The sequence below is a fragment of the Aureococcus anophagefferens genome, assembly GCF_000186865.1.
Source record: "Aureococcus anophagefferens unplaced genomic scaffold AURANscaffold_38, whole genome shotgun sequence".
Lineage (NCBI taxonomy): Eukaryota > Pelagophyceae > Pelagomonadales > Pelagomonadaceae > Aureococcus > Aureococcus anophagefferens.
In genome coordinates, this window is record NW_008705595.1 from 179,201 (window position 1) to 196,444 (window position 17,244).

At 54.4% G+C, this 17,244-nt stretch overlaps 3 protein-coding genes across 3 annotated transcripts; 1 reads left to right on the top strand and 2 right to left on the bottom strand.

The window, feature by feature from the left end:
- Window positions 1–518: 518 nt before the first annotated feature.
- AURANDRAFT_72570 (hypothetical protein) lies at window positions 519–6,705 on the bottom strand (the record flags this gene model as incomplete). Its single annotated transcript, XM_009042845.1, has 8 exons — window positions 519–548; window positions 866–1,050; window positions 1,074–1,110; window positions 1,158–3,064; window positions 3,136–5,780; window positions 5,820–5,878; window positions 6,028–6,109; window positions 6,263–6,705. 8 exons carry the CDS (start codon window positions 6,598–6,600, stop codon window positions 519–521), a joined length of 5,283 nt encoding a protein of 1,760 aa, XP_009041093.1.
- A 695-nt stretch (window positions 6,706–7,400) lies between these two features.
- Window positions 7,401–8,566, top strand: LHC10 (putative plastid light harvesting protein; the record flags this gene model as incomplete). Its single annotated transcript, XM_009042812.1, has 3 exons — window positions 7,401–7,717; window positions 7,785–7,852; window positions 7,925–8,566. 3 exons carry the CDS (start codon window positions 7,418–7,420, stop codon window positions 8,196–8,198), a joined length of 642 nt encoding a protein of 213 aa, XP_009041060.1.
- Window positions 8,567–8,817: 251 nt separating this feature from the next.
- Window positions 8,818–17,051, bottom strand: AURANDRAFT_67381 (hypothetical protein; the record flags this gene model as incomplete). Its single annotated transcript, XM_009042844.1, has 10 exons — window positions 8,818–8,849; window positions 9,335–13,246; window positions 13,318–13,465; window positions 13,527–13,648; window positions 13,696–14,059; window positions 14,227–14,495; window positions 14,866–15,049; window positions 15,915–16,154; window positions 16,188–16,355; window positions 16,386–17,051. The coding sequence occupies 10 exons, from the start codon at window positions 17,049–17,051 to the stop codon at window positions 8,818–8,820; spliced, it is 6,105 nt and encodes a 2,034-aa protein (XP_009041092.1).
- Window positions 17,052–17,244: the final 193 nt, after the last annotated feature.

A 17,244-nucleotide genomic window follows, 5' to 3' on the forward strand; every position in this document is an offset into this window, starting at 1 on the left:
TTCAGCTCGGCGAAGAATCCCGCCAGGAGTATCTGCCCTGCTACATTCAGGACCGTTCTCTCTCGCCGTTAGCGACCCTGCCTCCCAAGAGACGCCCACTCGTGTCTTCGATAGTTACAACATTCCAACGGGTGTGTCTTGCGAACAGGCCTCAGCGAACAGGCCTCCCACTGGCGATACCAAGCCCGGGCAAGGCCTGCACCGACCTGGATAGCGAGATAGTACAAACCAGATTATGCTACAGCACTGTAGATCACCATGATAAGCTTGCTTCCACCATGAAGCTGCTGTCTTACGACTCTGGCGTAAGTTCAATCACGAATAATGATTCCAGGTCCCTAGGCACCGGATCATCTGCGACCATGGATAGCGCGGCAGAGGCAGGGGGCTGCGGCAAAAAAAAGGTACAATCACCCAGGGGTCGTTTTACTCCGCTGACGCTACTTAAAACGACGCCCTGAGTGATTGTACCTATTTTCCCTCGTCGCTACGCTCCTCGGGGTCGCTGACGCTCCTCCTCACTCGCTTCGCTCGTTTGCGCTATGTAACTTTGGTTGAAATTGGTAAAGCATTATTTTCATTCTAGGAGCCCCCCGTGCCGCCCCCCAAGAGCCCCCCCCCCCGCGCAAGCCCAATGGCAAAGCGCAACGACCCGGAAACCCACGGACCCCGAACGGCCCACGGGAGCACAACCAGCCGCCAGGAAGAGCAGCCGAAGCGCCGAAAGCGCCCGAAACGCGCTTTCGGGCCCGAGCCCCGAACGCCCGAAATCGGCACGTAAACGGGCGCACTCCGGCGCCACCTGGTCCCCTTTGCGCGGACGCGACCCCAGGACGTCCGCTGAGCCCAGCGGAACCGAACGCACATATATACACCCCCACCAGGGCCATCTAGGAATCAATCCCAGGGGCTCAGGGGGTCCGACCGTGAACGGGCCCGGGTGGTCTTCACATGCCAAGATATTCGAGATATTCGCCGCTTGATCACCATTATCCCCTGTTAATACAGGCTTCATTATCCCCTTCATAATTCGTGCTAGTAGAGAGGGCCCTGGTCTTTTTTAGTCCACGGACATTTCTTCACTTTCCGCACATACTGATTCCAATCGACCTATGCATATATGCTACGGAAAGCAAAAATCGTGCAAAGCCACCGACCTTATTGGCGATTGAGTTATTGACATTCAACAACTCCCACTTTTGAACTGGATATCCAGTGACAATACACGTGGGCAGATCAGAGGCATAAAGTCCAGCATGTACAGTTCCCGCTGCTTGCTGCTTTGCAGGTAACTGCTGATCGACAGCTTTATCCACGCATATAGACAACACCCAATCCCTTATCTCTTCGCGATCGTCTTCTCGGGGAAGATACTGCTGTAGAGGCAACTCAAACGGGAAAGGCACATTGGTTGCATCTGCGAAGTCAGCATTATCGATGTTGTCGATACTGCCCTCTTCGATGGCTTCGGTGAGATCTATGTAACGATTCAAGAGCACAAAGGCTAAATTATCATGTCCTTGGTCCCGTGCCATGATTCCAGCTTGATGAAATGCTTTATCGATTGGAATCAATCCTGAGTATCGAATTAATGTAATGGATACTTTTAGTGCTATGTCTTTCAATCCATGCTTTGTGCAGATAAGATATAAATTATAAAAATGGGTAGTCATGAGTAGCTGCTCGAAGCCATTTGCGCCTGAGATACCAAGCGCATCGTGCTGTGTCCCTTGATGAGAAGAACCAAGGCTAAAAAGAATATCTCGAAGCTCTGATACTGAGTTTATATGGGCATCCTGCTCCGGAGGGTTTGCGTGATTTTGGCCCAACACGGCCATGACTAGGTCACGATACATCTGAATGTTGGGTCCGGGCGGTGGGGCCCCGTGTTGCTTGAGAGTCCGCACGGCCTGAATTAAATCGCCCTTGGAAGCGACGATTTGTGCAGCTTGCAATCCAGCATACTTTGCACGGACGGAGAAGTGGATTTGTTCTCGATCTGCCATCTGCCATAGTCGATCCCACTCCTTGCGATCCGCGAGAACATCTAGAGCTGCCGTCCTGTGCCCAAGCTCAAGTAGTCCATCGGTGTCTTCGGCCGATCGCAATGCAGATTGATAAGCAGCATCGACTTCCGCCTCCAACGTGCTAGAACCTATGGCCAGTTCACGGGCCTTTGCCCAGCACCGCCCTTCCATCGCACACCTTACCGCACCATCTATGTCGTTCAATTCACGCAGCAATTCGGACGCTGCCTCATGTCGACCAATCTCCCTTAGCTTCAGCGTCACATTAGTCACAATATCACGAAGCTTTTCTGGTGACATATGCCGGCGTGCAACATCGATGGCGCACTCCCATATTTCCTCCAACTCTTTCGGATCTTCAAGGAGTCCCGGACGGGCATTCAAGTAGGCCTCAATAGCGCGGCCCCACTGTTTTTGCTGTTCCCATTGTTGCCCAGCGCTCAAAAAGTCTACCTTAGTACCTCCAGTGCCACGCTGCGCTTCGGCTTGTGAGTAAGCCAGGGAAACTTCGGCAAGCTGATGGGGTAAGTGGCGCTGCGCAAGAGCCAGGGCCTCTGTCCACATACCTGCATCGCGGTACATCGAAAGGGCAAGTTCGGGCTTTGCCGCCAGCATGAATAACTCTTCTGCGTGTTGGTGTTGGCCCGCGTCAGCTTCAGCGCGCGCGTGAGACACATAGACATCTGGCGAGGCTGATGGATCATACTTGTTAGCGACCGCAAGTGCTTCAGCCCATGCTTGTTGATGTATGTACATATCTATTGCTTCACGCGGTTTGTTTGCCTGGATGAATTCTGCTTCTGCCTCCTTGTAGCGCTCTTCGTCCTCAAGGTAAAGCGCATGTTTCAAATGAACGTCAGGCAATTTCCCTGGACACGCGGAGCGAGCTAGCTCAAATGCATGATCAAATGCTCCCGACTCTATTGCATAGTCAATGGCCGGCTCAATCAGACCCTGTTTAGTAAGCAATTTGGCCCCCGCATCACCACCCAGCGAAAGTGCCCACGCATAAGCTACGCGCTTTGACCACCATGGAGCTTGGCAATTCGCATAGCCTCTTCCCACATGTCATTCGTCCGATACATGTTCACTGCCGAAAGCCACTCACCAGCTTCACAGTAGTGGTGCTCAGCATCGCGTAAACTTCCCTCTGACTCCAGATGCTGCGCAAGATACTGATGGGTCTCTTTTAGGAGCTCTCGTCGATGCTTTTCAACAAGTTGCACCATCGCATCGTATTTTCGTTGCTTTTTATACATATTTATGGCTAAATCTGGCTCATCGACTGTCAGATAGAGCTGTTCAGCATCTTTCAGGTTGCCTTCTGCCTCAAGCTTTTGCGCATGCGATATGTACAACAAACTGACCTCCCGAGGTTCCATGTAGGACGAAGCTATTTTGTGGGCCCGATCCCACAAATTTGCTCGAGTGTACATTTCAACGGCCTTATCTGGTGCACCAGCTGCCACATAAAATCGCTCAGCTTCGCTCGTGTCGTTAGAATCTTCGTAGTGGCGAGCTAGGCGGCGAAGATAGGGCTGAGCTATATCCAAGTCGACGTTCTCTAACATCTGCGCTGCTTTCGTCCATTGCCGGGCACTAAGCGCAGCATCGATTGCTTTAGAGGACATGGATGCTTCGATGTAATGATTGATAGCCATCTCAACTTGATTATGCTCAAAAAGATAATCGCCCCATAATTCTTGTAGCTCAACGACTCGCCCCGGGAAATGTTTCCGCGCAAGCTCCACAGCTTTGCGAAATGAGGCACCCTTCAAGTATGCGTCCATGGCACGCTGTAGCTGGTCCATACGTTCATAAAACTCGCCCGCCTGTTCATGCAGCCCACCAGCCGTGAGAGATGCTGAAACACGTTCCAAGATGGATGGTGGATTGTTAATACCATGCTGCTTGACGAGCCGTGCAGCACGCCCGGGCATTCCGCCTCTTAGGTACAATTCGATAGCCTGGAGGAAATCGCCTTCCATTTCCTTTAGTTGCGCGGCCTTTGCCGCCTGATTTGAATCTAGAAGGTATTGGAAATGATCCTGCCGCATTGAATTAGCATCTGGGTGCGATCGCTCTTCTGCAATTGCCACGGCACGATCAAAGTTGTGCAGCTGCTGATGCATTTGGATAGCTTCGTCAGTTTTCCCTTGAACTAACAGAATAGTCTCCGCTTCCTTTGCATCTTTTCGAAGCAAGGCATGCCTTGCTCGCACCAGGAAGTAGTCTGGCCCCATAGCACTTTCGATGATGAGTTTATTGAGCTTGTGCAAATATCGAGCGCGGCCAACGTTCCCCAGAGCGGCTGCACAACGCTCCGCAATGAGTAAATTCCCACCCAAAAGTGCCATTTCCTCGAGTTTTTTCCACATGCCTTCAGCCTCTGGTGAGAGCTCCAATAACTCAAGAATGTCTGCAGCACGCTCATAGGCACGATCATCAATAGCGGTACCAAATTGGATGAGAGCCTCGTCGAGCAAGTAGGATGCCGTTGAAAGTTGTTCGTCAACTATTACCTCTGTACGACCGTTGATGCGCTCTATGTCTTCAACATCGCCCTTGATCTGGTGAACAGTAACTTGGTCAGGAGTATGAATATTATACCATACACACAAGTTGTTGCGGTTTTGCGCAACAACCACGTCAGAGTCGGGAACCCACTGGACATAGGTGCAGTAGTTTAAGAGCGTGGTCCGTGTTTGTGTTTCAATATCATATAAGTGTAGCTGACGACGCCGGTCTCTGAAAAGGAGCAAGGAAGCCCGCCCATTCAACTCAAGCCAGTCAATTTTGGAGTCTTGGGACACTGTCGTTGAACTCCCAGTCACAAGATCTTTGATATTGATAGTCTGTGCATCCAGCAAGTATGCAATTTTCTTATTATCCGGCCAGCTTGATCGTTCACGCTCGTCATCCAAAGGCGGATTGCCATCCGTTGGGTTAGGGCGTTCATTTATTCTCACTGAAAGAAGGTGACCCGAGATGTGGTCGGTGCGCACAGTTCCAAGTGCTTCATTGCAACCATACTCGACGAGAGCCAATTCCCCAGCATGATACACAATACAGCAGACTGGATTATCAAACACAAATTTTTCGTTTCCTCCATTTGACCAAGATATTTCGGAGAGTTTGTAGGTGGCTAGATCACCGAGTAGCAAAGTTTCAGTCGACGTGCCGTGATCCGTAGTGTTTGCAACCACGTAGCGGTCTTGAAAGATATTGATCTTAGTTATCTCACATCCATAAAGAGATTTGAGCACAATGCGAGTGCCCGTTTCAAGACGCTTGACAATCACTTGAGAAAGCGAGGAATATGTGAACTCAAACTTACCCTTGTAACGATATCGCCGCACACAAGCATCATAAAGATCAAGAGAACCAAACAGAGATCCAATGGCTAGTCGAGTGCCATCGTTTTTCCAAGCTACTGATGTTACCGCGTAGAGATTCTCGATCACCTTGGGTCCTATCTCCTCCCACAAATCTTGTCGTTGCTTGTATGTGTAGGTGTAAAATGAATTCCAATTGCCAAGCACCACGGTCTCGCCAGTGGGATTAAATGCGGCAATTGTAAACTCACCACAGAAACAGCTACCCTTCGGATTGGGCTCGGCATCACCGCCACGAGGCGAGTCTGAGTAATCAAACCTTTTTTCGATCCCCCCCTGATCGTCGTAAAACACCACTGTGCCGTCGTTCCCACCAACGACGATCGAGTGCCCCCAGGCAAGTGCATACGGTACACACCTAGAAGAATTTTGTTAAATAAATCGGTCGGTCACTGACATGACACGGAAAGAGGGCGAATGATGAGCTATTTTTGTATTGACAAGACCACCTCCAGCCTGCATTGGAGATACTGCGTCAGATCGGGCAAGGGAAACGGAAATCAGACGCGTATACAGGCCTGGTGAAAGAAGAATCGGTGGATTGAGCCATCAATATGTGATGAACAAACTCCGTGCCCATCAGTCGAACTTGCCACCGCGCACACATATGAATCTGTAGTGTACAAAGTTGCCGGTTTATTGGTACGAAGCTGGCCAACTTTGACCTTGCCTTCTGCAAGTCCGTACCTGTCGGACAGGTGATCACAGAGCTATTTGAAATTTAAATTTGGAATGAGGATTCCATTGCCAAGTGTTGTCCAAGGCGCGGGGTGTGACACGAGCTCATTTGGCCTGCTTGAAGGCCATGTTAATCCAGTAATTGGAGAAGCTTGCAAAAACTTGTTACAGATAGATTTTTTATCCCCCCATTCTAATCCAAGTTTGTACACAAAAACGATGTTATCGCTCTGGGCAATGGCTAGCTTGGAAGAGTCTGGAGAGAAGTGCATGGCCCTCACAACATATGTTTTGGGACCCTTATCTGCCGGCTTCGTGGAAAATTTGTCAACGGGATCCCCTTGGTCGTCAAAGAGTCGCACGACTCGGTCCATGCCACACACTGCCAGCTTGCGGTTATTCGGCGAATAGCAAATAGCTGTAATCTTGCCATCGTGAACCCTCCCCGAGGTGGTGCCCCCATTAGCGGGTAACAGAGTGCACAAGTGACGAAGCTGCATAACTTACGACTGCAGTTTGACTCAAGTTAAACCGTTCACGTATCGCGCTGTCCGTAGGAAGTTAGGATAGTTTATTACAATAGTAGCCCTAACGTTATGACCGTCGCTTAAAATTACCAAAAAAATACTTGGGGTGGTAATTCGCCGGTAATTACTAGTAATTACCAGAGAGAGATATCAGTTCCCGAGTACCGCGGCATACAGCGCCCCAAGTGCGCACGCCGTCGCCAGCGACTGCTGTCGCTCGCTGGCGACGGGGCGCGTCGCCACCTGCCCGTGCGTGAACCCGGGCCCGTTGCCAGCCTCCCCCGCACGCTCGACACTCGTTGTTGGGCCTCTGCGGCGGGAGCCGCGCGCCCCACGTCGAGCATGGCGACGAACCTCGTCGACTGGTTGGACGCCGACGGCGACGTGGAGCATGTGCCGCCGCATGTCAAGCAGGCCCTCGAGGCCCCGTGGCGCGGCCAGGACGACCTCAAGGGCGCCAAGGCGCGCGCGACCCTGTCCTTCTTCACCGAGGAGGCCGTCTTCACGCCCATGGATCAGGTTCGACGCACGCGCACGACGCCGAACAAGTTGACGGCCAGCAACCAGAGAGTCCAATCGATCAGTGGTCTATCAGTTGACTCATGGACTTTAGTTACTCGCCTGGGCTCGCGCGTCTAACTTACCGGGTCGCTGGAGGCTGCAATCCGAGTCGGTCCAAATCGGCCCTCTGCATTATGGTGGGCGCCAATGTGTTTCGGACGGCAGGCTGAGCTCTGAAACAAAATCTAGTGTCCGAGCCCAAGGCTCGTTGACGATCTTTGAGCTCAACATGGCACGACCGGCGCTAGTCTCGCTCTTGGCCCTAAAGGCCGCAACTGGATTCGCGCCTACGAAACCGATGAAGCGTGCCTTTTCACTGTTCGCTGAGAATTCTGAAGCATTTCCTTTTCTGAACCGCCCGGAGAAACTCGACGGTCTGTCGGTGTCGTTTATGTCGACTAGGACACTTATTCTGGTAGGCACGATGATCGGCGACGTTGGGTTTGATCCGCTCCGACTTGCTGAGGTGCAGGTGGACCTAAGTTACGCGCGTGGTGCTGAAATAAAGCACGGGCGCATTGCAATGCTCGCTGGCAAGCCGTGTCTTCGAATCCAGCTCAGGGTAATTCAGGTAATGTCACCAATGTTCGCATCAGGCAACTGTCGGATTCCTCGTACAAGAATATGTTCACCTTCCTGGAGAGGCCTACCAAAATTCGCAACCGCACACATGCCCTGAGTCTTGCAATCATCCTTCTTATACCTGGCGCTTGATCACTCTCATTGTCATCCATAGGCTCAAGGCGCCGTGGACTGTGCCATGGGCAGCTAATTTCCAGATCTTGCTACTTGCAGGCTGCGTCGAGCTTGCCACTGCAGACAAGACTTACGGCGACACACCGTGGGACCTCGGATTTGACCCACTCTGCTTCCAGGAGGGCAAGTCACAAGCAGAACTTGATGACCTTGCTCTCAAGGAGCTCACAAACGGCCGTCTCGCTATGATGGCCTTCGTCGGTATGACAGTCCAGACGCTACTCTTTGACAAGCCACTCCTCTCCTTTTCGTAGCAGTGTCTTGGCCTGAGTGTTCCAGGTAATCTGGACATATTCCGATTGGTCGCGGACGGAACCCTCAGTATCAGCCAGCCTATCCGCAATATGCGGCATGGAGTAAATTTGCCGCGAGCCCTGGGTCCGAAATCACACACCAATTACCCATGATTAACGCCACAAAAAACGTGGCCCAGGAACCCGCGGTCAATCACGCGCGACCCTGGCGCGACCCCCCCCGCCTGCCGACCCGTCTGGTTATTGACTGAGTCGCCAGGACGAGTTGGACACGGGAAACCCAACGAAGCTGAGTTTTAGAGCTGAGTTTGCGACTTGCCCCCCTCCTTAGTCGCCCTTAGGAGCCCCGGGCCTGGCGCCATCTCTGCCCAGGGAGCCCGAGCAGGGAGCCCGTAGGGTCCGTGGGATGGCGGCGAGGTGCGAAGCGGGGTCGGGGGGGGGGCTCTTCCGGGCCGCCGCGCGGCCGGTCGCGGCGGCTGGTACTGAGACTACTGAGTCCCAGTATGGGGGGCGGCCTGCCAGCCCGCGGGAAAGCCTTGAACCGTTCAGGCTCCTAGGTCCCAAATTACGTGACGGCGTTTTTTACGTGAGCCGTCGCCACAGCGTTTGTTACGCGTCTTTACTCGTATTTCACGCGTTTTTTACGCGGAGCTGTTTTTTTGTCTTATTTTTTTGTTTCCGCCGGGGGTCCGAGATGCAAACGGCGTCGATTTAGATTAGAAACCGCCCTCACCTCCTTTCCGTCGACTAGGACGCCCGGAACGCGTCCCAGGCATCTGGAACGGCCAGGAACCAACGTTTCGACCCGGTATCGACCCGGGAGGCGTTCGCGGCCCGCGAAATCGACGGCTCCCAGACGCCCGCCACGACGTGCGAACACGCGCGTTCAAGAAGTTCGCGCGATTTGGACGCGGCGCCCCCCCCCAGGACCCTCCCAGCTTAATCGTGACGCTCAGTCCGCCAGGAACCGGCGTCCGGGGACTGCCCTTGCTATTTGAGCTGTGGTGGCTGGGCTGATCTAGGAGTCACCCAAAGGAAGGCTTGTGTCCCCTGATTTGTGAGAAACGTCGCCCCTTAGGTGGCATCGACTCAAGGCAAAGCATGGTCATTGACTGCCGTGGCCACCCGACGCGCACATGCTTCCGCGGCGGCGAGCGCGCTGGCGTCGTTCCCTGACCAACCGCGGCAACACACGCCGGATTGCTCGCCAAGACGCCTCCTCAGCTCGCTTAGGAGCAACACGTAGCGCGGTGCGCGCTGCACTGGCAGGATGGCTAACGATGCAAGGGTGAGCCGTCGTGTGTTCGCCGGCTGGAGCTCGCAGCACTTTAGGAATGCCTCAACAGTCTTCGACTTTGCCCGCAGCGCCGCGAGATCATCCCAGGCCACCGTGTAACTCGCCACGTAACACCCGTAGCACCTGACCAGCTCCAGCTCATGCGCCTCGAAGCAGCCCCGCCAGTCGCCGCTCTGCTCCGCAGCGCGCAGCGCGGCGGCGAAGCGGCTGGCAAAGGCCACGATATCGTCCAGCGGGCCAAAGAGCCGCTGCGCCGCGCTGCTAACCTCCGCGCCGTCGACGCCGTCAACGACAGCCACACCGGCATCAATTTGCGATCCCCAAAGCCGCAGAGGCGCGGCAAAGACCTCAGCTAGAATGTTTAAATCGACCACCATCCGCTCTTCGGTCTCACCAAATTCAGCAGCTGCCTGCATAACACCCTCCATCCGTCGACAAGCTGGCACGCCATCCAGAAGTGAGAGGACAGCTGTCACACCAGGCGATGGTGAGATCAAGCGCCGAAATGAGTCACGGAGAAGGCACAGAGCGCCAGCAGCCTCACCCGGTATGTCGTGCCGAGGTATCGGGTGCCAGAAGTGATGGGGGATTTCACTATCAATGTGCTCAGCGACAGTCGCGGATAGTACATACGCCAGTGTACTTGCGGTTGTCTTGTTTCCGACAGAAAGATGCCCATCAAAGCGTTGCAGGTCACCGAGGCGGGACTGTAGCTCAGCAACAGCCACATCAGCCAAGAGCCTGATGGCAAGGGCCTGAATTGCACCAGACGTTGAACTTAACAGATGAACAGCGTGTTGCACGACAGTCACGCCAAGATTGGCATGATGGTGTGCCACAACGCAGATATAGTCTTTATCTGCGACGTGGCCTGCTCCGAGTCGCTTCCACGCAGCATCAAGTGTGGCAATAGCGGAAATACGCATATGAGCAAACCTGAGCCCCGATGCGGTGAGGACGTAGCCAAGTTTAATGTCTGTCATGCATGTTACATCTGTTCCAGGGGAGTGAAGAAGTGCGAGTCCAAGGCTAAAAAACTGACCAGAGTCAGCGGTCATCGGGTCAGCAGAGTCAGCACCACCCTGCGGTCCGCTGCTGGAGACAACAGTGGCAGCCTTGTCCAGAACTTGGGAGCACGCTAGCGACGTGCACGCGTTAAGTACGGGCCAAGCCAACGAAAATGGTTGCGCCATAAGAGCCCGGCACGCCCGAAGCTCTGCGTTTATCACGCGTGGATTGTCGGCGATGCCTCCAACTCGCAACATTGCAAGAGTTGCCATAGTGCAATCTTGGAAGGAGTCGCGCTGCAGGCCTCCAAAGGGGGGTTGCTCCTCTGCACCGATCACCTCAGCGTCCACGTGGAAGCTAGACGAGGAGCGGTACGAGGAAGTTTCATATCGAGGTCCAGCGTCGACCTGGTCTGTGTACCACTCCATGAATGCCGTGGATGCCACCTCCGTTAACCATCCAGGTAAAAATACAGTGGCCAGCATAGATGCATCATTGATCTCCCCGTTGGCTGTAGAGATAAGTTCACTGATTGCCTGTGCTCCAAGTCCCCAGCAAAGCACCAGATTATCTGAAGTAACGCATCCAATCCGAGCTGCATTTGCGCGTTTTAGTATATCAATGACGGCCATTCCAATTTTCAAAGCCAATGCCTGACGACCCTGGCGCAGGTGGCACACTAGTGGCATCCGTGAAATATCTCGAAGAAAAACGAGCTCGCCAATAGCCGCATCAATACTGAATTCGTTGAATTGGCTTGGGATCGCATCAATAAGGAGAATGGCACGCTCTGCAGTTGTTGCAAGGGGGAAACAGCCTTGCAGTGCCTCTAATGTGCCGGCAAGCGCGCGTACGCTGAGTTGTTGCGCGTGGGATATCCATGCTAAGCGATCTGTCTTCAAGAACATGCGGCACACGAGTCTGAACACCTCGTCGACGAGGTCGAGCATCAACGGGGCTGTGTGGTCTGGTTTCTCACGTGATGCTCCACCGGAGCGCACGTAGCTAGCACAGCATATTGCGAACAAAGCATCTAGGGATGCGACTGTCTCAGTCAGTGCAGACCGCCTCTGCTCCTCACCAGTTCCATCATCGTCCCAATCGGCACCAAGGACATCCAACCACTGAAGTGGAGCGGCAACCGCAGTCATGAGTGAAACATGCAATTCTGGTTGAGCTGGGGTATTCGATGGTGCTAACGATGGTTGTGAAGATAGCTCACGAGCGGCCGAGATCTCAAGAAACCGATTCCACTCGTGTTCGGCAACTCCCTCTTCCGTGTAAGAAGAACTGCCTTTCAAGGATAGCTCCCTGGACACACCAGGGCGTGTCAAAAGTTCGACTTCACGTGGGATGGCATCAATAGCCGTCTGCTCGGCGGTGCGTGACGAGGATGGGATCCAAATTTCCATCATGGGACTAGGGGTGCGCTGCTTGTTATCATCGGAGGGGGTTCCGTGGTGTGATACGCGCGAGGTATGCATCGGTGGTGGTGGACTTTCATGCAGAGGTGACGTGGGCACCTCTGACTCCAGTGTTGGTGGCCGTAGTCCTGGGAGAAAACTACTGATATCAGCGGCGAGAGCACGTCTGAGGGAAACTCTGTGAATATGTGCACGACCTGGTCGTATTGCGAAGTTTGCGAGGGTTGTTGCAAGCGTTCTAAATGCAGCAGCAGGTTCTCCTGGCGCGCGCTCTGTCAGAAAAATATCTAGGAGCGCATGGAGACCATAAGTAAACCGCGACGGCCAGAGTCGAGAATCATCGACAAGAGCGTCTGCGCTCGCAGCTGCATGAATCGCCCGGACTGTCTCCTGGCCAGGGCTAAGCTGCTTCCATCGGAGGAGTTTCTGTAACTCCGGTGTGTAGGCGCTAGCGCTGCACTCTGACACTAGTGTCGTCTCGATTGCCAGCCATTCACGTTCCCCGCCTGCTGCTGCAGCTGCCTGTGCAACTGCGCCAGACCGCGTCGAAGCCGTCGAGAAGAGAACGTCACCGCGCCTTGGGGCTCGCAGCGCACCTCCAAGGGCAACCGCCGCGCCACCAGCAGACATGCGACGTCCACGCTGCCTCGCGGCACCTCGCTGGAGGTAGCTCGGCATTCTTTTGTCCATGGCTTTGACTCCACGGCCCATAGACACTGAAGATGGCAACGGCTCGGTCATTGCAGTCAAGGTTGGGCTGTCATGTTCGAATGGCTCAAAACAGGCGAGTTTATGTGCGCCATCTACAATAGGAGAAGCCTCATTTTCTTCTCGACCTTCGCCATCTACCCATTTCGCTGTCGAGGTAAGCACAGCGCCCCGTGCCTCTTCGCAAGCCAAGGGCAGAAAAGCGAATGCAAATATGTCCCGTGGAAGTTTACAACCGCAGTGAGCAAATGAAAAGAGCAAGTGGTACTTCCGTAGATCATCCATAGGAAGTGTCACTCGGAAGCACTCCTCCCACATGGGACGATTCACGTGATAGTGTGTTGAGCTGCGGAACTGGCAGTGGCCCACATGGCGTAGACAGCCGCGCGCTATGTTGGGAAGAGTTTTGCCAGCATCAGATATGAGGTGCGCGCGAACTTCAACGGACCGTGCTGCGAGCTTGGAATCCTGAGAAAATGAACCTGATACCAGTGTGACAAAGAGACTATTCCGTCGCCTATCGTCCATGATCGGCTCGGCAAATGTTGCGGCATCAGCACAAATGCCACCCTCTGGGGGGCGTATGCGGTCTACTGGAGTGACGCTGGTACCTCCTGCAAAATGTGCCCGAATGGACAACTCAAGGGCGGCAGCATGCCCTAGACGTGCTGGAGGGACGCACTGGATAGACGCCGCAAGCTTTTGTCTGCCCTTGTCACACGCATTGGATGCGCATAAAGGTTGCACAGTGCTTTCGTCAGCTGACGCCCTGACGTCGCTCTTCTCTTGTTTGAAAGATGCAACCTTGCAACCGCCATCCAAGCCACAACCTGCGATAATCCGGGGCAGACGCGCAAATATGTCGGCGGCGCGCTGGTTATCGCTCGTTACTGGCCGCCAAAATGGCGCTCCAGGCGTATCCCACAAACAGTTCGCTTTTTCTGAGTCACTCGATTCGAAGACCCATAGATCGTTGCGATCAAGCGCTGCGCTCAAATTTATAGCTGCGACGCCTAGAGGTCGCCGGAAAGCTGCGACGTCGTCCACCAACAAATCGAACCTAAGAGCGCCATAGAGTGGATGTATGAAAGCGTTGGGATTTGAGAGACACGGATTATTTGTCCGGACTGCTCCATGGCAGCATCAGTTTTGACAGCTGTAAACCGTGCATCTACGCCGAGCTTGCGCGTCTCCTTGAGCAAGCCACTGTTGCCACGGCTCTCATCATCACATGCGGGACTCTTGTCGCCATCAGTTCGCAAACGACCGACGCGATATGCGCGGCAAACAAGCCAGATGCCTTTGTCACGTAGCTCGGAAAGTAGAATATCTCGAAACACCACACGCTTGCGCACTACTTTCTTCGGTAGTGGCTGGCTCTTGAGCGGCATGCGCAATGTCGACGCTTCCGACGAGAGAGCAGCCTAGAGGAGATTGTTCCAGAGAGACGGGATCGATCATATGAGACGCTGGACATGACGAACGCTGCTGGCCGCGGACTCGGCGATCGTGAGAGGCTAGATTTACGCTGCCTCTGTGAATTTGACCAGCCATGGTGGAGGAAGACAGAGTCGTCGCGAGGAGCAGCCACCAGGCGTTCCTCTGTGAGTGGGACAAAATCTTCGCCCACTTGGCTCCATAGGCTCATGTAGAAGTGCCTTGGCTCTTCGCCACGTGGAAGACGCCGCAATTCAACGTCAACAAAAATGCGGCGCGACACGCTCGCGCTAGAGGACGTCCTTCTTGCGCGTGCTAGGCTACAACACCGATGTAGGGCGATAAGACGTGATGAGGAACAATTGTTGATAGTTGCGAGATGACCATCTGCGGTGCGCGGCGACTCAAAGAAATCCATTATAGCTAAAGAACAATATTAAGGAACATTGATGCAAGCCTGAGATGTAGAATGATATAGGATGATATAATAGTTGGATTAGGAGCCGGGTGTGCCTTCAACATGGGTTCCACCCAGCTCGGGACTGGCTCCTAGTCTAGGACCCCAAAGGAAAAGAATAGGGCCGGCTGGATGGGAGAAGATTTTCCTGGGTGCGCTGCAGGTAGAGAGATAGAGAGATTCTACCTTCATCTTCAGTTAACTGCTGGCGGCTCTGGATCACTGAAAACAGGCGCCAGTTCGACGCCCGAAAGAGCTGAGATGCAGCGCGCGAAGTATTGCGAGCAGGGTTCCATAAGTGTAACGCGATTTAAGTAGACGAGGGCAACCAGATACAATGTGTACGCCGACTTTGAAGGGCAAAGCGAGATTTCGCGATGAAAGACTGCAGCGTTCGTGAGTCTCGGTGTGCGAGTGATCCACGTACATGCAGCCCATGTGGCCCGTGTAGGTCGGCGACTATCACTTCATTTGCCCGCATGTCATTCCGCGACGCCGATATCCGGGCAACTTTGGGTTCCTACTCGGAGGTGGTAGCTGACGGGGATCCTGTCCTAAAATCTGGGGCTGGGACCGCGTTTGGACGCGCCTGGGAGGCGTCGAATCGAGCAAACGCTGGGTTCTCATTGGTCGAAATCCTCGGACAAAAAGATCGCGGGCGGCGTCGAGCTCCTCCGGCCGCCTTGAGAGCTGTGGGCGCGTCCGTCGGCGCTCTGTGCGCGTCCCTCCGGGCCTGGGCGGTGGCGACGAAGGCCTCGTACCCCTGGGCGACCTCTGAGGTGCTTTGGTTGCGGAACTCGCACGTTTCGACGCGCGCCGGGGCGTTCGAAGGCCGTCTCCCAGTGGCGGCAGTCCTTCGCGCGCCGCTCGGGCGACGCCAACGCAGCGTCGCACGCAGCTGGTCGAGCCCGGCACTCGTCTAGTATGTCGTGACGCGTACGACAGCGACATGCTCTGCGCGGCGACCGGATTCACTCGTGGCGCCGAGGAAACGCTCCGGAACTACCGAGGACGTCTTTGAGCGGCGGCGGGTCGACGAACACGCTGGACATGCTGCGGCTGAGCCCATCACGCGGGCCCGTACCACCCATGGACTGGATCGGACGCGCAAACGCGGGCTCTGGGCTGGATCTGCGGCCGACAGGGCCCCGTAAGCTGACGCGGCTCGCGTGGCCTCGGGACGCCGCGGTCGCCACTGGTGCGATCGCGCGGCCGCCGCCCCGATTAAACTACGTCGAGGAGTCCTTTAGGGTGCTAGGACGACCGTTCTCAGGTTGCCCGGGAAACGGTGTTCACCGCGTCGCGCTAGGGAGCCCTAGGGGGTCCGTCTCGTCCCCCGTCCCCAAACTAGAACGCGTCGAGTTTCCCGCGTTCGACCTTCCCACCGTGACCAGGGCAAAGTTGCACATCCAGCGCCGCTCCTTAGCAAACGACGTCCTCGTACCCGGATGGTCCTTCCGATACCATATCATATAAACCACCACAAGAGGCCAAGAGGCAGCGGGCCGCGCAGGCGGATGCCCGCCGATGCGCGGCCTGGACTGCGGGGTGGGCTCGAGAACCTCGGGGCTGCAGCCCTGGAGCCTCCCTGGTACTGTGGGTCGTGCCAGGGTGGTGCACCCTAGCTAATGGAATGGGACCGCTCAAGGACTAAAAACAACATATTTTTTCTGTATGGCGAGACGGCAGATGGGACATTCATCGATTGTACTACTGCAGTCACGGCAGACGACGAGATGCATGCAGTCGAGGAAAACCACATCCCTTATCCCATCGAGGCAGACAACGCAAGAGGCTGCCATTGCCGCATTGCGTGCTGCCTTTGCCTGCATAACACGGGGAAGAAGACTTCCCACTGCAATGGAAAGCCTCTCCAGAGCCTCTGATTCAAGGTTGATGGGCCTGACGGCCTCGAGCCAATCAAAAACACTTGTAGCAAAATCTAATTCTGGGCTGGCTTTGTTGGAGATATTTGCTGCTTCAGCAGCCTTCGATAGGATGCCATTCCCAAATATTAATTTACCACATATCTGGTGAAAGGTCTGCTTATGACCTGCTGCTGCAGCTATCAAGTCCAAAAGCTCCGAGTCAAAGGCCAGATACGTAGATTCCAAAATAAATGGCGACTGTTGACCCAGGAATGAGAGCTGATTGTGTAGATTGATAAGCATGCAATAGAATTCATCGTACACAGAGCAGGCCTGTTCACGCTTACGAGACTCGGAGATGAGACATCGCTTTGACATTAAATTGAGCTTTGCCCATCGCTCGATCTGCGCCTGGAGACTTTTGACGTGATGTGCACACTGTGTTCCCACTGCAATCAGCAAAAAGAAGGTAGCAGCAAATGACCAATAATGAAGAATCATGCGCACGCTTCGTAATCTTTCTAGCGCATGAAAGACATGATTTGCCACAACTTTGCCCACCCTGCTCGAATGCTGGACCGTAACAGCATTCCTGACATATTCATACACAGGCTGCCCCGAAAACAGGGCGAGCGTATCCTGAAAGTCTGCCATTCGAAATCAGTACGACCTATAGGCGGTACCCAAAACAACAGCGCCATACGCTGAATATATAATATCCCACGACCCAGCCTGTTCCGTGCCGCTGAGCGCGAAATCCCTCGGGCGCGCAGTCATAGGACAGAAACCAGCAGTGCGCGAAACGCCGAAGGCGCTGATATTGCATACGCAGCAGTATTTCTGTCCG